Source organism: Aspergillus pseudotamarii (genome assembly GCF_009193445.1).
Source record: "Aspergillus pseudotamarii strain CBS 117625 unplaced genomic scaffold BDV38scaffold_46, whole genome shotgun sequence".
Lineage (NCBI taxonomy): Eukaryota > Fungi > Ascomycota > Eurotiomycetes > Eurotiales > Aspergillaceae > Aspergillus > Aspergillus pseudotamarii.
The window spans coordinates 219,093-237,603 of record NW_022475060.1 but is presented as its reverse complement, the minus strand read 5'-3'; the positions used below and the strand labels follow the sequence as shown (position 1 = coordinate 237,603).

The window sequence follows — 18,511 nt, the reverse complement described above, 5'->3', positions numbered from 1 at the left end:
GCGCTTCTTGGATAGTAACCCTGGCTGGAACAAGCTCACACGTTGATCATGCAGGGTTCACTTCTTACTCCTCTCTTGACAAAAATCCCCGCAAGGCCTGGGCCGCCAATGAGCCTAAGCTACCAAAATCACAACAAAGAAAATGGAGCTAGTGCAGCTTGGAAAATGTCATATAGGTCACATTTTGGCTTTTAGCCGTTAGCTATGTGGCGTTTCGTAGTCCCCGACTGTGTGCCGGAAGCTGCACCCGCCATTAAACCTCATCGCTGATCAGACAAAGACAAATGAAAATTGAGTTTTAACAGCTCCACCATCGGGTTTCTTCGCACACGGTGTAGGGTCGATTAGGTCGCCGAGCGATATTGCAAGTTCAAAAATAAAACATATGCAGGTAAGTTGATAGTCATTTATGACGGACAGCGCGGAGATGTTGAGTGCTGATCCTTTTCATCCTTTGGCCCTTTCAGATCCTACGGGTATTACAACCCATACCAAGATAAGTAGGAGACCAGGACCCGCTGTGGAGCTGGCCTTACTCGTGCGCTTCAGTTAGTGGACTGCCCGGTGAGATTCCATTCGTTTTCTCCACTACCTCATTGTCTAACAAGTTCCATATTTGATATATTGGCCAGTGCTGCCCAATCTTGATCCATTCTCGTTAGCATTGTACTTTGTAAGGAATGATGCAATACCAGCAGAATGGCTCAGCTACCCCTGAGAGGATCCGCGTGGCAAAGAGGAGAACTTCTGGTTGGCTCGCGATCACTCCCTGGGAAGTGGTCCCTGCCTTTGGCTACTTATTCTCCCCAATTCAGCGTCACGTTATATCCAATGGTAAAGATTTCCCATTCTCATCCAAAATACGTATGCGATCTTCTCATGAAACTCCGGTGCTGAGGTTCTGGACCCCTTCTCCGACACGAATGCCACTTCAGATGACGTCCTCTCCGTGTTTGACCTTTCTATAGTAGATACGAAGTATAAAGAGGCGGATTCCTGAAATTATATGGGTAAGGAAAGTGCTATAGGCGTCTCAGTCTAGTGGATACTGGGCGAAGGTTTGACACGGAGCTAATTTGAGGTTTATGCGTGGCAACATAGAAGATGTCAGACGAGTACAATTTGACTAGCAATTTATTAACGACAACAATGATATATTGTGATGCCCGTCTGGCCCAGCAACAGCTTAGAGTATGATAGTAGCAATGTATTACTCAAGCTAAGGAGTCGCTGGTATGTACATGGAGGTTAGTTGACCATTTTGTATTCTTCAGCCAAGCATGTGTTCGATACTAGACAGAGCTGAATATGGCCGATTGCCTCCCGTGCCCAACGAAAGGTCTACTCAGCTGGAGGAAGAGCCCGGCGACCCAGCTGTGAACCGTGCGCTTGGCCCCAGGTCCACTCGCTAATAGCACTGACATATGTGCCATTTTGGAAGTACATACGCAGCTCTGGTCCTTCCCAGCTGATGATCGCAATTTCTGAGCCTTGAATGACTGGCGTAATGGTTCCCTTGTTATGATATCCTTTGCCATGATCCCAGCACACTTGCCAGATTGTGTTGTCAGAGTTGACAAAATAGATCCGCATGTGGATGCTGCTTTTACCGGGGTCGAAGTGTGTGGCTGCGATTGCGCAGCGAGGAGGTGCCTTGTCGAAGATGGTGTACAGTTCCTTGTACCATCCAGTATTAGGGTCATATGCTCGCTGGACAAGCTTCAGGTCGTCGGTTTGGAACCAGATTCTACGTGCAGGAGAATTAACAATAGATCTTTCGCTTAGCGTATAGGTATAGGATGACTGCACCTAATGCTTGGACCATTGTGGTCGGTGTAGCGCCAACAAGTAGCTCCGATACCAGTGCCAGGAAGCGCAGCTCCAAGGTTTGTGCCTTCTTTCCAGCCGTCTCCTGTCGTAGATGTTAGGAAGCCATCACCCACATTAAGGAGTCCGGAACTTCTTACCATTCCACATATACTCCTGGATCGTGTTATCAATCTTCTGGGCATAGATACGCAACTGCAAATCATCCGTTCCTGCCAGAAAGACAGCTCCGATTCGGGAGTAAGGGGCAACAGTGAACTTGGCGCCAGCTAGCGCACCATTGTACCATCCTTTGCTGCTATCATAGGCAGCTTCCTGAAGGATGTTGTCTTCGGTAAGACTGTAGACACGGATCTTGAATTGTGTGAGCTTTCTGGATTTTCCAAACTTAATTCTTAACCTACATTGTTCAACTTCTTGGATGTCGCAGCGAGAGGGGTACCAAGCTTTGCTTTAGCGATGACATTCTTTGCTGTGCCGTTGGCCCAATTACTTTCATAGAGACTCTCGCGAATACTACCATGAGAGTCCTGAAAGTAAACACGGAGGTGGTTGGTCGAGTTGACCGCCGCAATTCCGGTACCTATCTCACTGTTAACACAAAGCTTTCGTATCTCTTGTCGTTTACTTACGGAAAAGAACTTCTTGGGCGCCAGGGGTAGACATTGCCACAAATGGTGATCTCACTGATACTTAGAACTATGTTTCTTTGAAGTATGAGTGTCGTTGCTTTGGTTCACTCCTTCAGGTAGGGGGATAAACCAGCCCTTTTATGTTCAACTCAGGGAAGACGGATTGTCTCAATCCGTATCCTAGTCTCCTAACCGGCCATCTCCAACGTAGACTTCATCACATACCTCATGGCGTTGTATTTTCTCAACCCCGCAGCTGGCTCTTGGTTGCATGCGCCAAATAATCAATTGGTTGAGTGTCGGCACAGGGAGTCCGTGGCTGGCTATACGTGCAACCTCTTAATCGAAGGGATTAGTAGTCTCGGCCATCATGGCCAGATGCACAGACAAATTGCTATGCTATATAGTATTGCCTATACCGACAAAGGCTCAAATGTCATTCTTCTTTGTGTGCTATATGCTTGGTAGCTGTCCCTATCTAACTACTGCTATAACCGATTGCTCGTAACCATGCCTAGGGTATGTAGCTTAACTAGATAATCACTTCAACCATGCGATGTGTGTACATTTTTTGAATTTCGTCTCATCGCTGAGCTCTGGCTGAAGGTTCCATTTGACTTTCATATGTTTTACCTGCTGTCGTGCCACGTAGTGCAGCTGGTTTGCCCTTGATGCAAGACCGAAGAGTATGGCTTAGTTTACGTGGTGTGTCTTGCAGATGCAGAGTTCATTTGTGGACATTCTCTGCAGGCAATAGCACTGTATGTGTCATGGAATCCTGATTTCATATATCCCCACAGCACATGCAGCAATATTTACCTTGGGGGCAATGATTGCAGAATACACTGACAGAATTTCCCTAGAATCTGCATGACCTTGTCAATAGGACGCACGTTCCTTGTTAGTCGACTTCTCAGGTCATTGCTCGATACCCAGCTAGCTAAACTACTATATTTTGTCTAACCCTTCTAAAATCTCATGATTCGGCAAGTTTGGCTTCGTTCTTCGTGGTGGGATTATAGACCAACGTGGAGCAAACTGTCGGCATCCCTATGGTCGTCGTAGGGCTAGAGCAGCTTAGTCCAAGGCCTAGAACACATGGATACCATTGCTTCACCTTTCTCCGATTCGGTCCCACTTATGTACACGAGCTGTATGCAGTCTCCACCATAACCTAATCAGCTTTAGTAGGTGCAGCAGTCTCCACGCTACTCCGTAGACTTCCTTTTTTTCTAAGACGTCACGTACAGCAGCTGAACTCCTTCTTTCCTAACCAATCGTCTATTTGATCCCACATGTACAATATGGAATTGACAGCCAATAACTCGGTTCCAAAGAGTTTGCTGAAATTATACGAGAAATGGAAGCCTGGTGACCCGACAGACCTCTCCACAGGGCTGCTTACAGGTTTTCAGCTTTTATGCATGATGCGTTGTACTCGAATTACTACGGCCCGTTCCGGTTGCAATTATGAAGTCTGATTTTATTTGCCGCTATGGTCCATCTCTCTATTACGTTGATGACAAGTTATGAGCCAATAATAGACCCTCCGTGTATCCGGAAGAATAAGTCAAAATGCTACTGCAGCTTGCCCCGCTTCTACCCTGGAAGGATGGCAGTGGACGTGCGTCGGACGTGTAACTGTTGTTGACGTTGGCGACGGTGGTGTAGTGGCTGGCTGAGAATCTTGCTGGGTCCGTAATCCAGCAGAGGAGAGGAGAAAAGAAGAGGAGGAGAGAGTAAGTTCTGAGAAAGAAAGAAAAGTCGTGGGATAGCGGGGAATACTCGTCAATCATGTGATCTTCTTTGCCCTGTAGTTATATTAAACAACATCAGTTAAGTTTTAATTTAGAAAGCAGAGAAACTTTTGAAAGGCCAGCTAGAATATGTGATATACAGCGATCCGGTGATCTATTCCTATTAAAACTGGGCCCTGGACCGTGGACTGGCACTGCAAAGAGCTTAGCGAGATGCCTCGTTAGACACCACGAACGGATAGACACTGGGATCTATGCACTCATACTTATCTGGGAAAATCTGGTTCCTTCTAGCATTCTCGACCCTCTAGATCTTGATGTAGAGTATCAGATTATTATATATTCTACACAGCTTCTCGCTGTTAGTTCTTCGATAGTGCCAAACTTATAGTAGCATATATTTTTAGATAACCATAATCTGGAAGAGTATTTTCTGCCTCTCTTTTTCTTCTCTCTTTTAATTCATTTTCTCTTAAGTCGTAATAAGCTAAACAATGTTCCGACATGAATGGTTTTATCCACAGCCTTGCCTGGTTTGGCCGTGATTGGAGTCCATGTCTTCAAGTAGCTAATCAAGGTGATTCACCCGATGGGGCAGATCACTGATGCTTCGATCAGAATGCTCTGTGTACCCCTCTCAACATGTACAATCTCTTTCTCATGCAATATTAGAGCTGCGGGCTTAGGCCCGATATTATATGATTGTAGGGACGTCAATCACTGTTTGATAAGCAACTCGGCTGGTGCAATATTAAGGCTTGCAGAGTCTCACCGTTTTCGGGAATCTTGAATGACTGTAGTGCTTTCTCGCAACCTACGGTCCTGGGGACTTTTAGGACAGATAAGGTGCACCGCGGAATATGCCTCGAGATAGGTCACTGTCGTCATACAAAGGCCACTGGAGTTTGCCAAGGAGATATACTACTGTATACATAGTGTCCACAGAACCCATGGCAAGTACGCACATGGCCGAATGTGAGCCGAAGTGATATAGATGGCATTATCCGAAAACTAACAACTCTTCTTCGCAGATGAAGCCAGAACTTATTCAGAAAGCCATCTCCGTGGAACCATATGTCTGTCTAGACGATATCAGGGCAGAAAAGATATGTACTAAATAAAGATGAATGATCGACGGAGCACGTGGTCAGTGCGCGGCAGCTGACGTGACGTTTTCGGGGGAGCTTCAATTCAAGTAAAGATTCTCTTGCCTTTACCCTTACCTCATCGATTGCATTCCACTTCCCCTCTTCACACCCACTATAGTACCTTCCTCAGGGACAGATAGATTGGATTTGCAAATCATCGCCGACAATGTCTGTACACTAATGCCGTCAATCTCAATCGTCTCTTGAAACCAATACCTTCCAGTCGCCATGGTATCCTTGTGGCCTTTCAAAGTATGTCCACCATGTGGCTGCCTGCTTGTTCCTCTCCAGATGGCAAATAACCACTAACCAAAGAAACCATCTCTTCATATAGGGAGAAGACAACTCTCCAGCCTCCTTTGAAAGAGCGCTCGAGACTCTCTCCGGTAAAATCACTCGCGCGACCGCCCGTCTCGACACTCACCGCCAAAATGCCCGCCGCTTCAAAGCTCTATGGACCTTATACACCACCTTTGCCTACCTCCTCTACTCCATCATACTCGCGCTGGTGCTAGGATGGCAGAATTTCGGCGTGGTCGAATACGCCGCTATTGCAGGAGGTCCCATCGTGTACGCCCCAACCCCTGAATAATCCTGAAACCCACCCCCCTTTTCAATGGTCTAATCCGGGAACAGGATCTACGCCGTTCGCACCGCAGGCAGCAAGTACTTCGAATACCGCATCAATAGCAACCAACGATATCTCGATGATCTCCAAAAGCAACGAGACGAAACTATTGAGAAGCTCAAGGTCGCAACAAAATACAATTCCACCCAGCAACTCTTGGAGAAATACGGAGGTGTCCCCAAACGAACCAAGTCGAAAAGCGGCGACGACAAGCGCAAGTCAGAATCGAAGCGCAAATCCTCAAATCCCCAGCAACAACAACCGCCCGTGCAACGGACTGGCCTTCCCCCTCCCCCAACCGCAAATATTCGCCGTCCGACTCCCGTCCAGTCTCCTGGTGCCCCCTCCCCCGATTTCCATGCGCCGCCTTCTCCATATCCCTCTCAGCCCCAGGTCCAGCAACAACCGGTACCTCCTCCAGGCCCTGCATTTGATGAGCCGGGCTTTGCACCCAACGCATTCCCGAGTGCGCCCCAGTATATCGAGCAGTCACACTGGTATGATCGACTCATGGATGTCCTCCTCGGGGAGGATGAGACGCAACCGAAGAACCGGATCGTCTTGATCTGCAACTCCTGTCGACTTGTCAACGGCCAGGCGCCTCCGGGTATCAAATCGTTGGAAGAACTCGGTCGCTGGCGGTGTGGCAGCTGCGGCGCATGGAATGGAGTCGAAAGCGAGGCAAAGAAGGTCCTCGATGGCATCCGGAACGAACCACAGCCGGCTGGTGGAGCTTGGGAATCCGTTTCGAAGACGGATGCGGAGAACCAGTCCTCGGTGAGCGATGCGACCGACGAAGGTGTCATGGTAGCTACCAGTGAAGATGACCAAGTCGAGTCACACGACTCCGATGCCGACACAGCCGACAAGGAGCCAGAGCAGGTCGAGGAAGAGCAGCCCGAGCCCGAATCGAAGACAAGGCCAGTTCGGAGGAGTACCAGGAAGAAAGCATAAGCGTTGGCGTTCTGTATAAATAGTTTTCCAACTTTCGGGCGGGCTTTTCTATTCTTTATAGTGCATATTTTTACTGTGTTCAACTCATTTCGCAACGGAGTTTGTTACATTCTGTCGGGAAAACCATCGTCATTTCTTTCTATCTATCTAAATCTGTTGAAATTTGACCCAAAAAATGCTAAAGAAAAGACCTGAACATACAAACACCGTCTTCATAGTCAAAATCATGACATCATGATCATTGTCACGTCGCATGGCAGCATTTCACATCGCTTTGTCATCCCAGTGCATTGTTGTCGCATAAATATCACATTACAGTGTCGCATAACTATCGCATCGTTTACTCATTCACCAAGCTTTGACATCCCCTGCCTTCCCGGTCTCCAAATCCACTTCGTCTCCCCGCCACCCACCAACACATACTATCGCCCCATAGAGCGGCCGTTATAGCCATCCAACCAGTCAACCAGTCAGTCGCTAAAGCGGGCCAGACTGGCTGGTTGACTGATCAAACAACTTCCTGGCGACGCTGCAAGAACTCGATTGTTTCATTAGCAGCCCTCACCTCGGCCTCTTCGCCGCACAGACAACCCTCCACAAGGACAATCTGGGCATCATTCATAGTAACTATGCACCGGTACGTGGCGCGGCCTTGCTCATCCAAGACACGCTTCAAATGAAAAAGCGCGTCCCCTTTCGACAACCGCTGTGCGAGACCCCGAGGGTGAGTCACGTTGATACCATCTGACAGAACGCGTCTGACATAAGACAGCAGGCCAATCCGCTCGAGGAAGCGTTCACATGCGGAGAGGTCCCCGCCTGAGTCAACGAAAATGGCTCCGAGAACGCTCTCGATGATGTCGGAAAAGAATTTGTCCGCGTAGAGTTGAGAGAGAGGTTGCCAGGGATAACTCGGGCCGTAGTAGAGGGAGGTGATAATTTGGTCTCGGAGTCTGCGATGACGGTCTAGAGCTGCATCGCGGGAGGCTTGCAGATCGAAGCTGTTGAATCTCATGAAGCGCCACAGCTCGACGTGCTGTGTCTCGGACTTGACAGTGAATTGGCCGTCAGCGGTTCGTTCGATTTTGGTCTTGTCTTGTTCGATGGAAAATTCCATGCAGAAGAATCCGAGCAGGTTCGCGTTCACTACTGCATGTTTGATGAGGGTCATGTCGCCTGGTGAGATTTGGTTAGAGTATTGGAAGATGATTGGGACAATGACCATGTCGAGAATAGCATCGCCGAGGAATTCTAATCGTTGATAGGACTGAGTGGATTGGTCGTGCTGGCAGGAAGGGTGGGTGAGAGCCTCGACCAGGAGATCCTCATCCTTGAAGTTGTAGCCAAGGTGTCCTTGCAAGTTGTCGTCTATGAAGTGGTGCGCAGTTCGCCCAGGCTCTGTTGGTGAGGTGATAGATGGGATATCCAGGGGTTGTCTATTGATCTCTGGAAGGAAGCAATGCGTGCATATCTGAGCTTTGGCATGGCCACCGTCTAGATAAGCGGCTCCAATCAATGCCTCGACGACGTCCGCCAACACTTTGCCTGACATCTGTCGCTTTGCAGGAGTGGCCCCCAGCCTTGTAGATATCAGCGGTGCAATCCACCGGCGAGGGGTGAGAGACTTCGTCATAATGAAAGCGTCCAGTCCAGCGTCAAGAGCTGCCCTGGTGAGCCGTGGGTTCTGGACAATAGTAGTGCGACCTTCGGTGAGGAAGCCCTCCGGCCAGTTAGGGTTCTGGAAGAAAAGCTGACACGAAACAATGTATTTTAGAATAGAGTCCCCGAGAAACTCATATCGCTGATAGTTGGTCACGCCTTGAGCTGATGGTGCCGTGATGGCGGTGATAACATGCTGAATGTCCGCGAACCCGGCATCACACAGAATGGTTGCGCACAGTCTGTTTGCGATCAATGTACTCTCAAGTCGGTCAAGAATGTGTGGGATAAATAAGCCAAATATGGCCGTGGACACTGGTAGCTTGCCGACAGTACAGTTTTCGGCAGCTACCATGTGCACCTTAGCAGAACCATGTTCCGACTCAACGACAGCATCGGCTTGCCCGTTATCTAAAGTCGGCGGATGCAAGAAATTCCTCCGACGTGGGATAGGCCTGCATTCTATCTCAATCAAGCCAGCGTCGGACTCGACCCATCTATGGCAGAAGAACGGCTCGTCGTAGTGCGAAAGGTCCCGGATTATTCCCATCGCACCAGGCATAGCACCCCTTGAGTACGCTTCATGGGCAGTTTCATGTCCTGCGTTTTGAATGAGCCAGTCGGTCAACTCCGTACTCGGTAGGTCAGGCCCAAATAAGGTCACAAAGTCATGATTATCCAACGCGCGTCGGCCGCGAGGCGCTTGAAGGTAAAGTGCCGTGGCTGTCCTCATGTTCGCGATGCAGTCAGCACTCACTGTCGAAACACGCTCTGGGGTATCGAATGACAATGTGAGAATAGTATTGCGATCCCAGAAAAGAGTCAATGGAGCCAATTGAGGCAAGTTTGTCGGTCCGATCAGCTTCATAACCAGCCCATCTGCTAGATGTCCGTTACCTTCCACGCCGATTCGTATCTGATGCACATCTGGACATGACCACGAGGTGGCCCACTCTGTCCAAGGATCATGCTGCTCAGACACATCTAATAGCGAAGGCAAAGAGATGTAATCATTCGACCTCATCTCTGGGTTTTTCGTCAATGGGAGAAGGTGGTCATTCAAAAGGCCAAACTCGTAAAGGGCCCGGTATGCCTGGAAAGCTGTTTCTTTGACCGCTGCGCGCTCACTCTTCCACCAAAGCTTTCCCTGGATGCGACGGACTTTCGGGTGCACACAGCTAGGCAGGATCACCGTCCCTTTGACAAGGCCAAGGCTGTCCTTCTCGAACGAGAATTCCGGCCTATTGTCGACATAGCGTTCCTCGGGAAGCACAGCGCAGAAGTGGTAGAGATGTGTGACGACTGAATCCGGTGTGATGACGGCGCTGTGACGATGTTAGACGTGGTCAGAGAATCATTACTCTCAAAGGAGATCATACCCAGTGGCTTCAACGGCGATCATCTCTGGCACATTTTCATCGACTTCCTCTTGCGCTTCTGCCTCACGGAGCCGTCTGTCTTCGTCTTGGTAGGCTTCGACCATGGCTTGCTCTAAAATCTGCCACCTGCGCAAATCGCCGTGCTCGTCCGCTGTGGAGAACATGATAGCGTACGTGGACTTTTTTTGTCGTGCTCGACCGCGCCTTTGAATGAAGGATTTCAAATTAGCGGGCTTGTCAAAGCATACAACGACACGGCAGGCCGTGACGTCGATGCCTTCCTCTAAGACACTGGTCGTGACAATCAGATTAATACGCCCGCTTCGGAAGTCATCCATGGTCCCTCGCTGCTTCTTCGCATTATGCCAGTCGCCCACCATGTCCTGACGACAATTGCCAACCGACATGCCAACATAAGCTGCGCATCTGAATCGGTCCCTAGTTTTGGGGTGGAGGGAAAGCAAACGGGCCAGTACGCTTACAGTTACTCTTTGTTGTACAAAGATCAAGCCCGAAAACTCGGGGTCGTCGAATTTGTCAAGGAAGTTTATCAACGCTGCGAGTTTAGGTGACATCGTGAAGTTCTTCAGATCTGAGAGTTCAGCCTGGACCTCCGCGACTGGTAACTTGGATAAGAAATTTGAAAGGTAGGCTCTCTCCTCATCTTCCCATTCCATGGTTAAAGACTGATCGTGAATCGTGGTACGCAGCTGCTCTACGGATGTGCAGATGTAGTAGTCTGCTGCCCACTCTCCCAGTTCTGCGAAGATGTGACGGCTTCGATCCAGAAAACGTTTGATTTGCTCGTTGCAGAGGGTTTTTCGTACCATGAGCGCTTTGTACTCCCCGTTCCCGTTTGGCATGTTGTCGTTTTGTGGTATAGCGTCTGGATCTCCGTCGTTGTCCGCCGTATCCCAAGCGTGCTCCAGGGCTTGCAGAGCCCTGCCGCCAGGCTCGTCATCTATGGCTGGGTAGATGATGGGCAGTAACTCGGGTCTGTGGGAATATGTGGTGAGTTCTTGTTTGTGGACTTGCGGGGTTTTGCAGATGGAGTCGAGATTCGACTCTAACTTTCTTTGCAAAGGTTCTTGAGGTTAGTTCTCTGGCCAGGCAAAGAGAATGATGGAGCTGTGGTTTTCCCTTACTTCATCTCCTGACTCTTTGACCTGACCACTGGGCTAGCCGTTAGACCCAATATGCAAGGAACGCTGTCTCTGCCGTACTTTTGCAAGGTAGGGTGATAGAAATCAAGCATAATCATGTTCGCCGGATGCCGTCGCATGCAGTGGTGGGCTACACCATCAGCAATCTCAACTGCTACGTCGAATCTCAAGAACACACCGGCCACCAACCTTCGTCAAATATGAGCAGACCCAACTGGGACATCCGGACAAACCCATGAGTCAACGCCTCGAACAAAACCGCATGAGTCGACACTACCACCTGTTTGTCTCTCAACAGTTCATCCCAGATATACTGGCTCTTCCAGCGCTCGACCTTGTCCAGCCCTGTGATCGTACAAGCTCTCACGGCCGGCAGATGACTGCGGATCACCTCATACTGCTGAAAACACAAAGCCACAGTCGGAGTCAAGAACCAAGTCAACTGCGCCCACAACAAAGCAGAGCAAAGAGCAGTCAGACAATGTCATATCAAGAGGAATAATGCAAACTCACCTTCTGTGACCCGACCACCTCCAACTGATGAGCAATCCGTAAAAGCGCACTACGTAGAACCATTCAATCAAATTGACCCAACCCAGGGCGAAACTGCGACCACCTCAAACAAGAGATGAGATAATATGGAACGGATGGATTCCACATACATCTGAGTCTTCCCCGTCCCAGTATCCATCTATCAACCCTTCATCAGCAACATATTCCATCTCACACAAAAGATAACCCCAGAAAACTACGAAAGAAGAATGATGGCGGGAACATACAGCCACAATAATATTCTCCTTCAAACTAGCCTCAAACATCTCATATTGATACTGCCGTGGTTTATACAGCAGTTCGGCCCCACCTGAGCCAGTCACCTGAGCCATCGTTCCCTGATAGAGGCAGTACGGTGTCGTGTAGCGTAATGTAATGCAGTGCAGTGTATGGCAGTACAATACAATGCAGTGAACTATATAGTATCGAGTAAGTACTGTAGAGAGCAGTGTAGAATAGTGCAAAGCCCCACGCAAGAATCTCACCACAGAGAATCCAACTCTCAACTCACGAACAAACACATTCCAAAAAGAGATCCACAACTCTATATAAAAACAGAGGAGATATCTGCCATGAACTAGCGTGTAAATCTAGAGCAGATAGGGTATGTTAAACTTCAGAAATAAAAGAAGGATGAAGAAGGTAAAAACAATCGGCAAGTGGGACTGGGTGGGCAAGGTTGGCTGGAGTTCAGGACAAGGCTGTGTGCCGTGTGGTGCGTTGTTGTATGTGGGGTAAATTAGACCTTTAAATAGCAATGAACGGTTATACTCTTGTCTATCTTATCGTGTGGTTCAGGGTCGGATATGCATGTACAGATCTATTTACTTCTTTTAACTTGCTATTGAGTGTATCTTGTTTGAGGTAATTTTTCTTTTCCGTGCTCTAGTGGATATGATGAGTAGTACATAGAAGCAGATGATAGATGTGTTGAACAGCAACTATTCAAGGAAAAGAACAAAAGGAAAGAACTTGCAGTCCAACCGTTCAATGTATTTATCGAGTCAACCCACACCCGGTCACAAGTAATATTAGACAGTGGCCTTCTGCCTGTCGGACTGGGCGTTTGAAATCCAGGCACAACAGAACACCATCCCTTCCAAAAACCATTAGATAAAGAAAACGTAACAACATCACGCCATACACCCAAGCACAAAAGCGGGATAATACAAAGAAAAGAGTACGAGATGAAAACAATCAGCGTCAAAGGCGATAACAGCGGTATCTGGAGGTAACACAAGGGTCAGGAACTTGGAGAAAAGGACAACAACTGAATGCGATCATGAGACCATGGGAAGCCCATGAGGGGGTGGCTCCGTCTTTGTCGCATCCGAGTCAGCTTGAGTCTCGTCGGGGCGCGTCCGACGACCAGCGGCAAAGTTGTTGCCAAGGTAGTTAGCCTCTTCGTTGGGATGCTTGCGCATCCCCAAGCCGGCCACGGCTATCCGGTTTAGGGAGTTCATGTCGTCGTTGGACGCAGGACCCTGAGGCGGCTGCGCTTGTTGAGCTCCCGAGGGGGGTGCTGGCGCCGACGAAGACGCCGTTGCAGGCCCCGCACCGGGCTGCGGTACATTCAAGTCGGTTCGTGGCTGGCTCAGGTCGATGTTTCCTGGGAGCTCGGGCACCTCGCCTTGGGATTCCAGCAGTCGCGACTGGAGATTGATGATGTACTCGCGCAGCTGATAGTTCTCCGCCTGTAGCGCTTTGAAAGCCTCCGACATGGTATCAAACTCCTTCACTTGCTCCTCCAATTTGCGAATGTAGCTTTCTTTCCGCTGGCGGAATGCTCGCTGTTCCCCAGTCAGCAAGGTCCCCCGCATATGGGAAACTCCCAACATACCTGTGCGGCACGATTCTGAGCGGCGCGCTTAGAGGTCGACAATGGTCGCTTGCCGTACGTCTTCGGACTTTCTTGGCCCGTGGGCTCCGGCTGAGGAGGTGTCTGCGGCGGACCGCTGAGCATTGCAGCACCTGAAATCGCGGGATCGATGTTGTTCTGATCACGAGGACTTGTTGTATTGGGCTGCATGTGCGGTGGCTGCGCGGCAGGGGGTTGGGGACGCGGTGGCTGCGGATGCGATAGGTGCTGATGGGCCGCTAGAAGCTGATCATGGAGCACTAGATTCAAGAACCAACGCGCGTCAGCATTTCTCCGCGCATGTACTAGGAAAAGTAGTAGATTCAAAGCTAGCGATCCATGATCAAGGTCGCTTCACACAGCACGCGACGCACGGATAACCATCTTCATCTTGCATATAATTTCCTTTTGCTTTATTCCCGGGATTCTCGTCATAACCAATACAATGCGACACTTACCCTGATCCGCATGGTCCTATCGATGCAATTAGTCTATGTGATGATTTCATAGGTTGTTGTATGGTACTTGAGGGAACGCGACCGCGGAGGAACTTGGATGACGCCGGATCGGTTCCCCCGAGCGGACGCGAGCGACACCAGCCCCGAGAGGCATCGTCAGACATGGTTTGAGTTCCATTACGTCTCTCGGATGGGAGTGGTGGGCAATGGGGTACAGGCGATCTGATGACAAACCGGAGGCTGCTTACCTGAGCAGATGTTTGCATGCTTGGATGCGGCGCTGGAGCTAATGTAGGCTGCATGGAGAGTATAGAGGTTCAAACACGAAGACGCGACGAGAGAATCCGCAACACGCACGTCCACTGAAGCTTAACCAAGGGGACGTTCAGATTAGTTCGGACTGAATCCACAGTCTTTTCACAATAGGCAATCGACGAGGTTTGTAGAGGGATTGGAATGGAGAGACACGCGATGAGGTAAGCAGCAGCAGCAGTACAATAGTTTGGTTTATCGGGGGTTTAGCCAAGGCGATGATGATTCAGCCGCTGTCAAAATAGTTCACTAGTTTTAGTTCTGTTAGGAACTAAAGTAAGTGTATTTTTGCTGACTGATGAGGATGATCTCGTAAGCAGGGGGAAGCATGAAATGGGGACGTTGACTAAGAGAAAAATGAGGGAGGGAGAGAAAGACGGCGGATTAGTTAAAAGATCAGTCAGACCGTGACGTGGGCGGGCGGGAAAATGAGGAACGCGCGTGGAGAACCTGAGGCAGGAACGAACCACCACCTATTCGGTCCCCGACCTCCGTTTTCATATACCTCCCCTGTTTTAGAACCAATAGTCTTGATGGTCTTTCTCTCTATATTTCTCTATAGTTCTCTATATATTAATTAGGGTCCAACTATCAATTGATACTCCAATTGAATTCATTTCCTCTACGTAATACTTCGCGTCACTGACCGATAGGCACAACCTGGCCAAGGCATCAACCACAACAATCCCCGCACTCTCCGCGTTGCTGACTCAGACGCTGACTCATCCTTCCGGCTCTTCCGTTCCGCGGTCACGGGAACTGCCTCACACTGCCTCAGGTCCTGCGTACAGAGTACAAGAAAGTTGCTTGTGAGGACCATGAACTAATTATTAAATGCTCATGACTGAAGTGTCCTACTTGAGTAAACAACGAACGTAAGATATAAAGTGCTTGATAACAAAATCTGTGGATTTTATGCTACACATCAGGATTAATATGTACACTGTCATCCTGCAGCTACATATATGTCTTTGTTCAACCATGAACTTCTACTGTAATGTACTTGAACAGCATCCGTAAAATCCGGGAGGACATTCCCGGTGATCTTCCCCCAGATAAGTGTAATTATACAATACGTTGATTCGATAGATTCTCAGAGTATCCCACGCCGCACAAGCCCACCTCAGCTAATAGACAGTAGTATAGGCTTTTGTCCAGCGGTTATCAGGATTATCTGTAAACATAACCGCGTTTCGGCCCTTGCCGCGGAGTTCTGCCGGTAATTGATGATTGAGGCAGGCGGAAGGGGTAGGGCGGCGAGGTCACCATTTAGTCACGTGACATTAATTTATTCTTTCTGTTGAACCTCATTGCCCTGAAGTCGTCCATTGCACCTGTCTTCGTCGAATATATCATTTCCACCATGGTTCTCTAGTCTATCTGATAGATTCACCATGTCAATCAATCCCAGTCAATATCCTTGAGATATCGAGACAGCTCCTTTCGGCAATGCCCAAACTTCAAAATCATACTTTCACGTATTGTCTCACTTTAACTCCCACAAGGGACGTTCGAGATAGATGCCTGCTAGAAAGGTAGCGTGCAAAATTACAGATGGAAATTCCCCGGGGTCGGATATAATGGAATTCAGGGGAGAGGTTTCTACTTGAATTTGTTGAACGCTCATAACTCGGATAGTAATGACATACTGTACTAGAAGACTGGGAGAAGAAGGTAAGAGGCTAATAAACAATGAAGATGTCGAGCAGACAGTAGAATATTCTCAAACGCGTTATATACTCTCCAGACTCAATAGATATCCAGCGTACCAATGACAGTTATAGTTCGCTCCGTCCTCCCAACTCGAAGCAGGTAAGTCAGTAGTACATAATTGTCCCTTTTGGCTCAAAGTTGGAAGTCCGTGTTGGATATTTGGCAGATTAGACTCAGGAGTATGCCTTATCCGGGGCAACGGGTCGACGATTCTTTTTTGGAAAACCAGACGCTCATTGATTAGGGCCGTCGGCTCCTTCAATCTGGTACCGAGCACAGACAGCAAAAAGCTTCAAGTAGGCGACGGTGGGGTAAATGAAAACTTCCTGAAACAGACAATGCTACGACCTTGGAGCGAGCCGGTACCATGGTTTGACGTTTCTTTTCTAATCGTGGTTGCCGGCCCACTTCGATCTTTGGGTCAGAGTTTATTTGACATGGCGATAACGAATGAAGGGATTCCATAGTTGGCAGTACCTTTTAGCAAATGGGCAGAGAAAAGCGAGAAAAATTACTTTGAAGGTGGCTTTTTGTCCGGTAAACTTACTCTTCACGTTTCTGCAGGTACTATCTGCAGATCAAAACCTTTTTATATTACATGTCTGGTAGAGCGAACCTTTTGTCTCGCTTCCCGTTTTTTCTTTTTTTCACGGCCCGGCATTTAGGAACCTTCTTCATCTGGTAGGGATAGTCGAGTCTATCGACTCAAAAATGGTGAGATCCAACTGTCGGTCCCTTAACTTCATCATCAGGAAGTACGAGATCGTGATATCAGAATTCAGAAACAGAGTATCCCACCCCCATTAAACTGCACTCAACATGGATCAAAGAATGGCGTACAACTTAATAAGGTTTACAAAGATACAGAAGGTCCTTCCACTTGTTCTTGATTCGACAGTTCGTAGAGAAAGTCCCCTTGTTTCGAAATACGAGTACCTTTGACACTTTCTTCCCCACTCGGTAGTTTTTGGTTAGGTAAATAGCCGTATTTAATGTTTTCGGCGCTAGTAAAATAGTTATATATTTTCATTTATTATTATTATTATTATGATTTTCATGGTGGGGGCATTCTGTACAGCATTCGCGGACGGGATTCATCATCCCGTGGTGGATATACGCGATAGTTACAAGATGGGAAGTGTATCAATTCGGTGCATGGTAGTATTGAGGTTACCGTGGATGAGCTGAGTTTCATGTTTTGTGGGATCACCAAGAACATGAAGGGTCAAATAGACTCCTATCGCTGTAACCCACGAGAGGCTGGCATATAAGATCAGATCCAATACATGATTGTGAAGCAAACTTCAATTTCGAGAAAGCCTCCTATTCCCGTAGTCCGAGTCTCTTGTCGAGTGTTCCAAAATATGTCTCAGTAGTACGTCTATAGCAAATAATACCCGATTCCTACCACGTATAGTACTTGCTATATATCCATCGGGGGACCATTTGAGGTTGTAGAGCAGCGCCCTGCCCTGGGAATGAGGTATAGTGATGGATGGTTCCATAACGCCTTCCCATATGTCGGGAAATAAACACGTAGATGGACTATAATGAGGTATATATCTCTGTAAACAAGACAGACCCGAGACAAAGCTTAATCGTGTGACATATCAGGATGCATGCGGTGCTGTATCCAGAGCATTTGCGCCGGCATACCCATCAGCCTCTTGAACAACAGATCAACCTGAGGCCAAGGGGATGATTGTATAATTGTTCCATAGACCTGCCATCTGTAGCATGCGGTAACCCTAACTGAGCTTATAATGAACAACAAGCTTCTCGGGATCCCATGTCACGGTCGGTTTGTGTCTCATGGCAATCTATGAGGGCGCTCAAAATGTGATGTCTTCCATCTCCTCCACATGGTTATCATCACTAGAATAAATCTTCGCGGTGCCGTCTGCATACGCGTCGGATAGCTATGATGGCTCGAAAGCTGTGACTCATGTAACCAATTCGGTTTTGGATAGATAAATAATTGATGTAACATACTAAATTTGGCGGTTTACACCATCGTCGTCCGGCTCCCCGTTCTCCCCAAACATTCCTGATTCTGTACCACTGTCTTCATCGCCGATTCCAAGTTGATTTCCACATTGACCTACATCTTGTCCGGCTGGGGCGACGCTGTGATGCCCCGGAATTCCCTTTCTGGACATCGATCTATAGAATCGATACGACGGCTGAAGTGCTTGACCGTAGGCTGTCTGGAAGCATTGTGTATATACGGGTTCTTAGCAGCCGGTCTCGTTGCGTGCCTTGCCTCTAGTTTGGAATGCTCTGTGCATTGTAGTTCACAAAGCTTTGATTACACGGAGGTCGAGAGGGAAGGTTAGTTCTTGAGAACGTGACAGACGATTCTGCCAGTCTTTCTGTCACATGCACCCGAACATTACGCACGAAAGAGACGCAATTTTGGGAAGTTTAACATAAGTTAAACTATCAACCTTGAGGATGTCTTCCTTGTTCTT

At 48.4% G+C, this 18,511-nt stretch overlaps 4 protein-coding genes across 4 annotated transcripts; 1 reads left to right on the top strand and 3 right to left on the bottom strand.

The window, feature by feature from the left end:
* Positions 1–1,098: 1,098 nt before the first annotated feature.
* fleA (fucose-specific lectin FleA) lies at positions 1,099–2,553 on the bottom strand. Its single transcript, XM_032051480.1, has 5 exons — positions 2,460–2,553; positions 2,232–2,410; positions 1,968–2,181; positions 1,810–1,912; positions 1,099–1,747 (listed from the first exon to the last, which is right to left on the bottom strand). Exons 1-5 carry the CDS (start codon positions 2,491–2,493, stop codon positions 1,342–1,344), a joined length of 936 nt encoding a protein of 311 aa, XP_031911248.1. The 5' UTR covers positions 2,494–2,553; the 3' UTR covers positions 1,099–1,341.
* A 2,746-nt stretch (positions 2,554–5,299) lies between these two features.
* On the top strand, positions 5,300–7,063 carry BDV38DRAFT_143542 (uncharacterized protein). The gene is made up of 3 exons (XM_032051478.1): positions 5,300–5,616; positions 5,699–5,934; positions 6,001–7,063. The coding sequence occupies exons 1-3, from the start codon at positions 5,593–5,595 to the stop codon at positions 6,944–6,946; spliced, it is 1,206 nt and encodes a 401-aa protein (XP_031911247.1). The 5' UTR covers positions 5,300–5,592; the 3' UTR covers positions 6,947–7,063.
* Positions 7,064–7,454: 391 nt separating this feature from the next.
* Positions 7,455–12,031, bottom strand: BDV38DRAFT_285186 (putative RNA helicase/RNAse III; the record flags this gene model as incomplete). The annotated part of the gene is made up of 7 exons (XM_032060435.1): positions 7,455–9,930; positions 9,985–11,058; positions 11,130–11,277; positions 11,337–11,589; positions 11,661–11,709; positions 11,810–11,838; positions 11,927–12,031. The coding sequence occupies 7 exons, from the start codon at positions 12,029–12,031 to the stop codon at positions 7,455–7,457; spliced, it is 4,134 nt and encodes a 1,377-aa protein (XP_031911246.1).
* A 509-nt stretch (positions 12,032–12,540) lies between these two features.
* Positions 12,541–13,819, bottom strand: BDV38DRAFT_143577 (uncharacterized protein). The gene is made up of 2 exons (XM_032051479.1): positions 13,540–13,819; positions 12,541–13,489 (listed from the first exon to the last, which is right to left on the bottom strand). Exons 1-2 carry the CDS (start codon positions 13,726–13,728, stop codon positions 12,980–12,982), a joined length of 699 nt encoding a protein of 232 aa, XP_031911245.1. The 5' UTR covers positions 13,729–13,819; the 3' UTR covers positions 12,541–12,979.
* Positions 13,820–18,511: the final 4,692 nt, after the last annotated feature.

Coding starts and splice junctions, on each gene's coding strand:
- fleA (XM_032051480.1), bottom strand. CDS start 2,493: ATGTCTACCCCTGGCGCCCAAGAAGTTCTTTTCC. Junction 2,411..2,459: donor CGCCCAAGAAGTTCTTTTCC/GTAAGTAAACGA, acceptor ACAGTGAGATAG/GTACCGGAATTGCGGCGGTC. Junction 1,748..1,809: donor CACAATGGTCCAAGCATTAG/GTGCAGTCATCC, acceptor TCCTGCACGTAG/AATCTGGTTCCAAACCGACG.
- BDV38DRAFT_143542 (XM_032051478.1), top strand. CDS start 5,593: ATGGTATCCTTGTGGCCTTTCAAA. Junction 5,617..5,698: donor TATCCTTGTGGCCTTTCAAA/GTATGTCCACCA, acceptor CTCTTCATATAG/GGAGAAGACAACTCTCCAGC. Junction 5,935..6,000: donor ATTGCAGGAGGTCCCATCGT/GTACGCCCCAAC, acceptor ATCCGGGAACAG/GATCTACGCCGTTCGCACCG.
- BDV38DRAFT_143577 (XM_032051479.1), bottom strand. CDS start 13,728: ATGCAGCCCAATACAACAAGTCCTCGTGATCAGAACAACATCGATCCC. Junction 13,490..13,539: donor CTCAGAATCGTGCCGCACAG/GTATGTTGGGAG, acceptor ACTGGGGAACAG/CGAGCATTCCGCCAGCGGAA.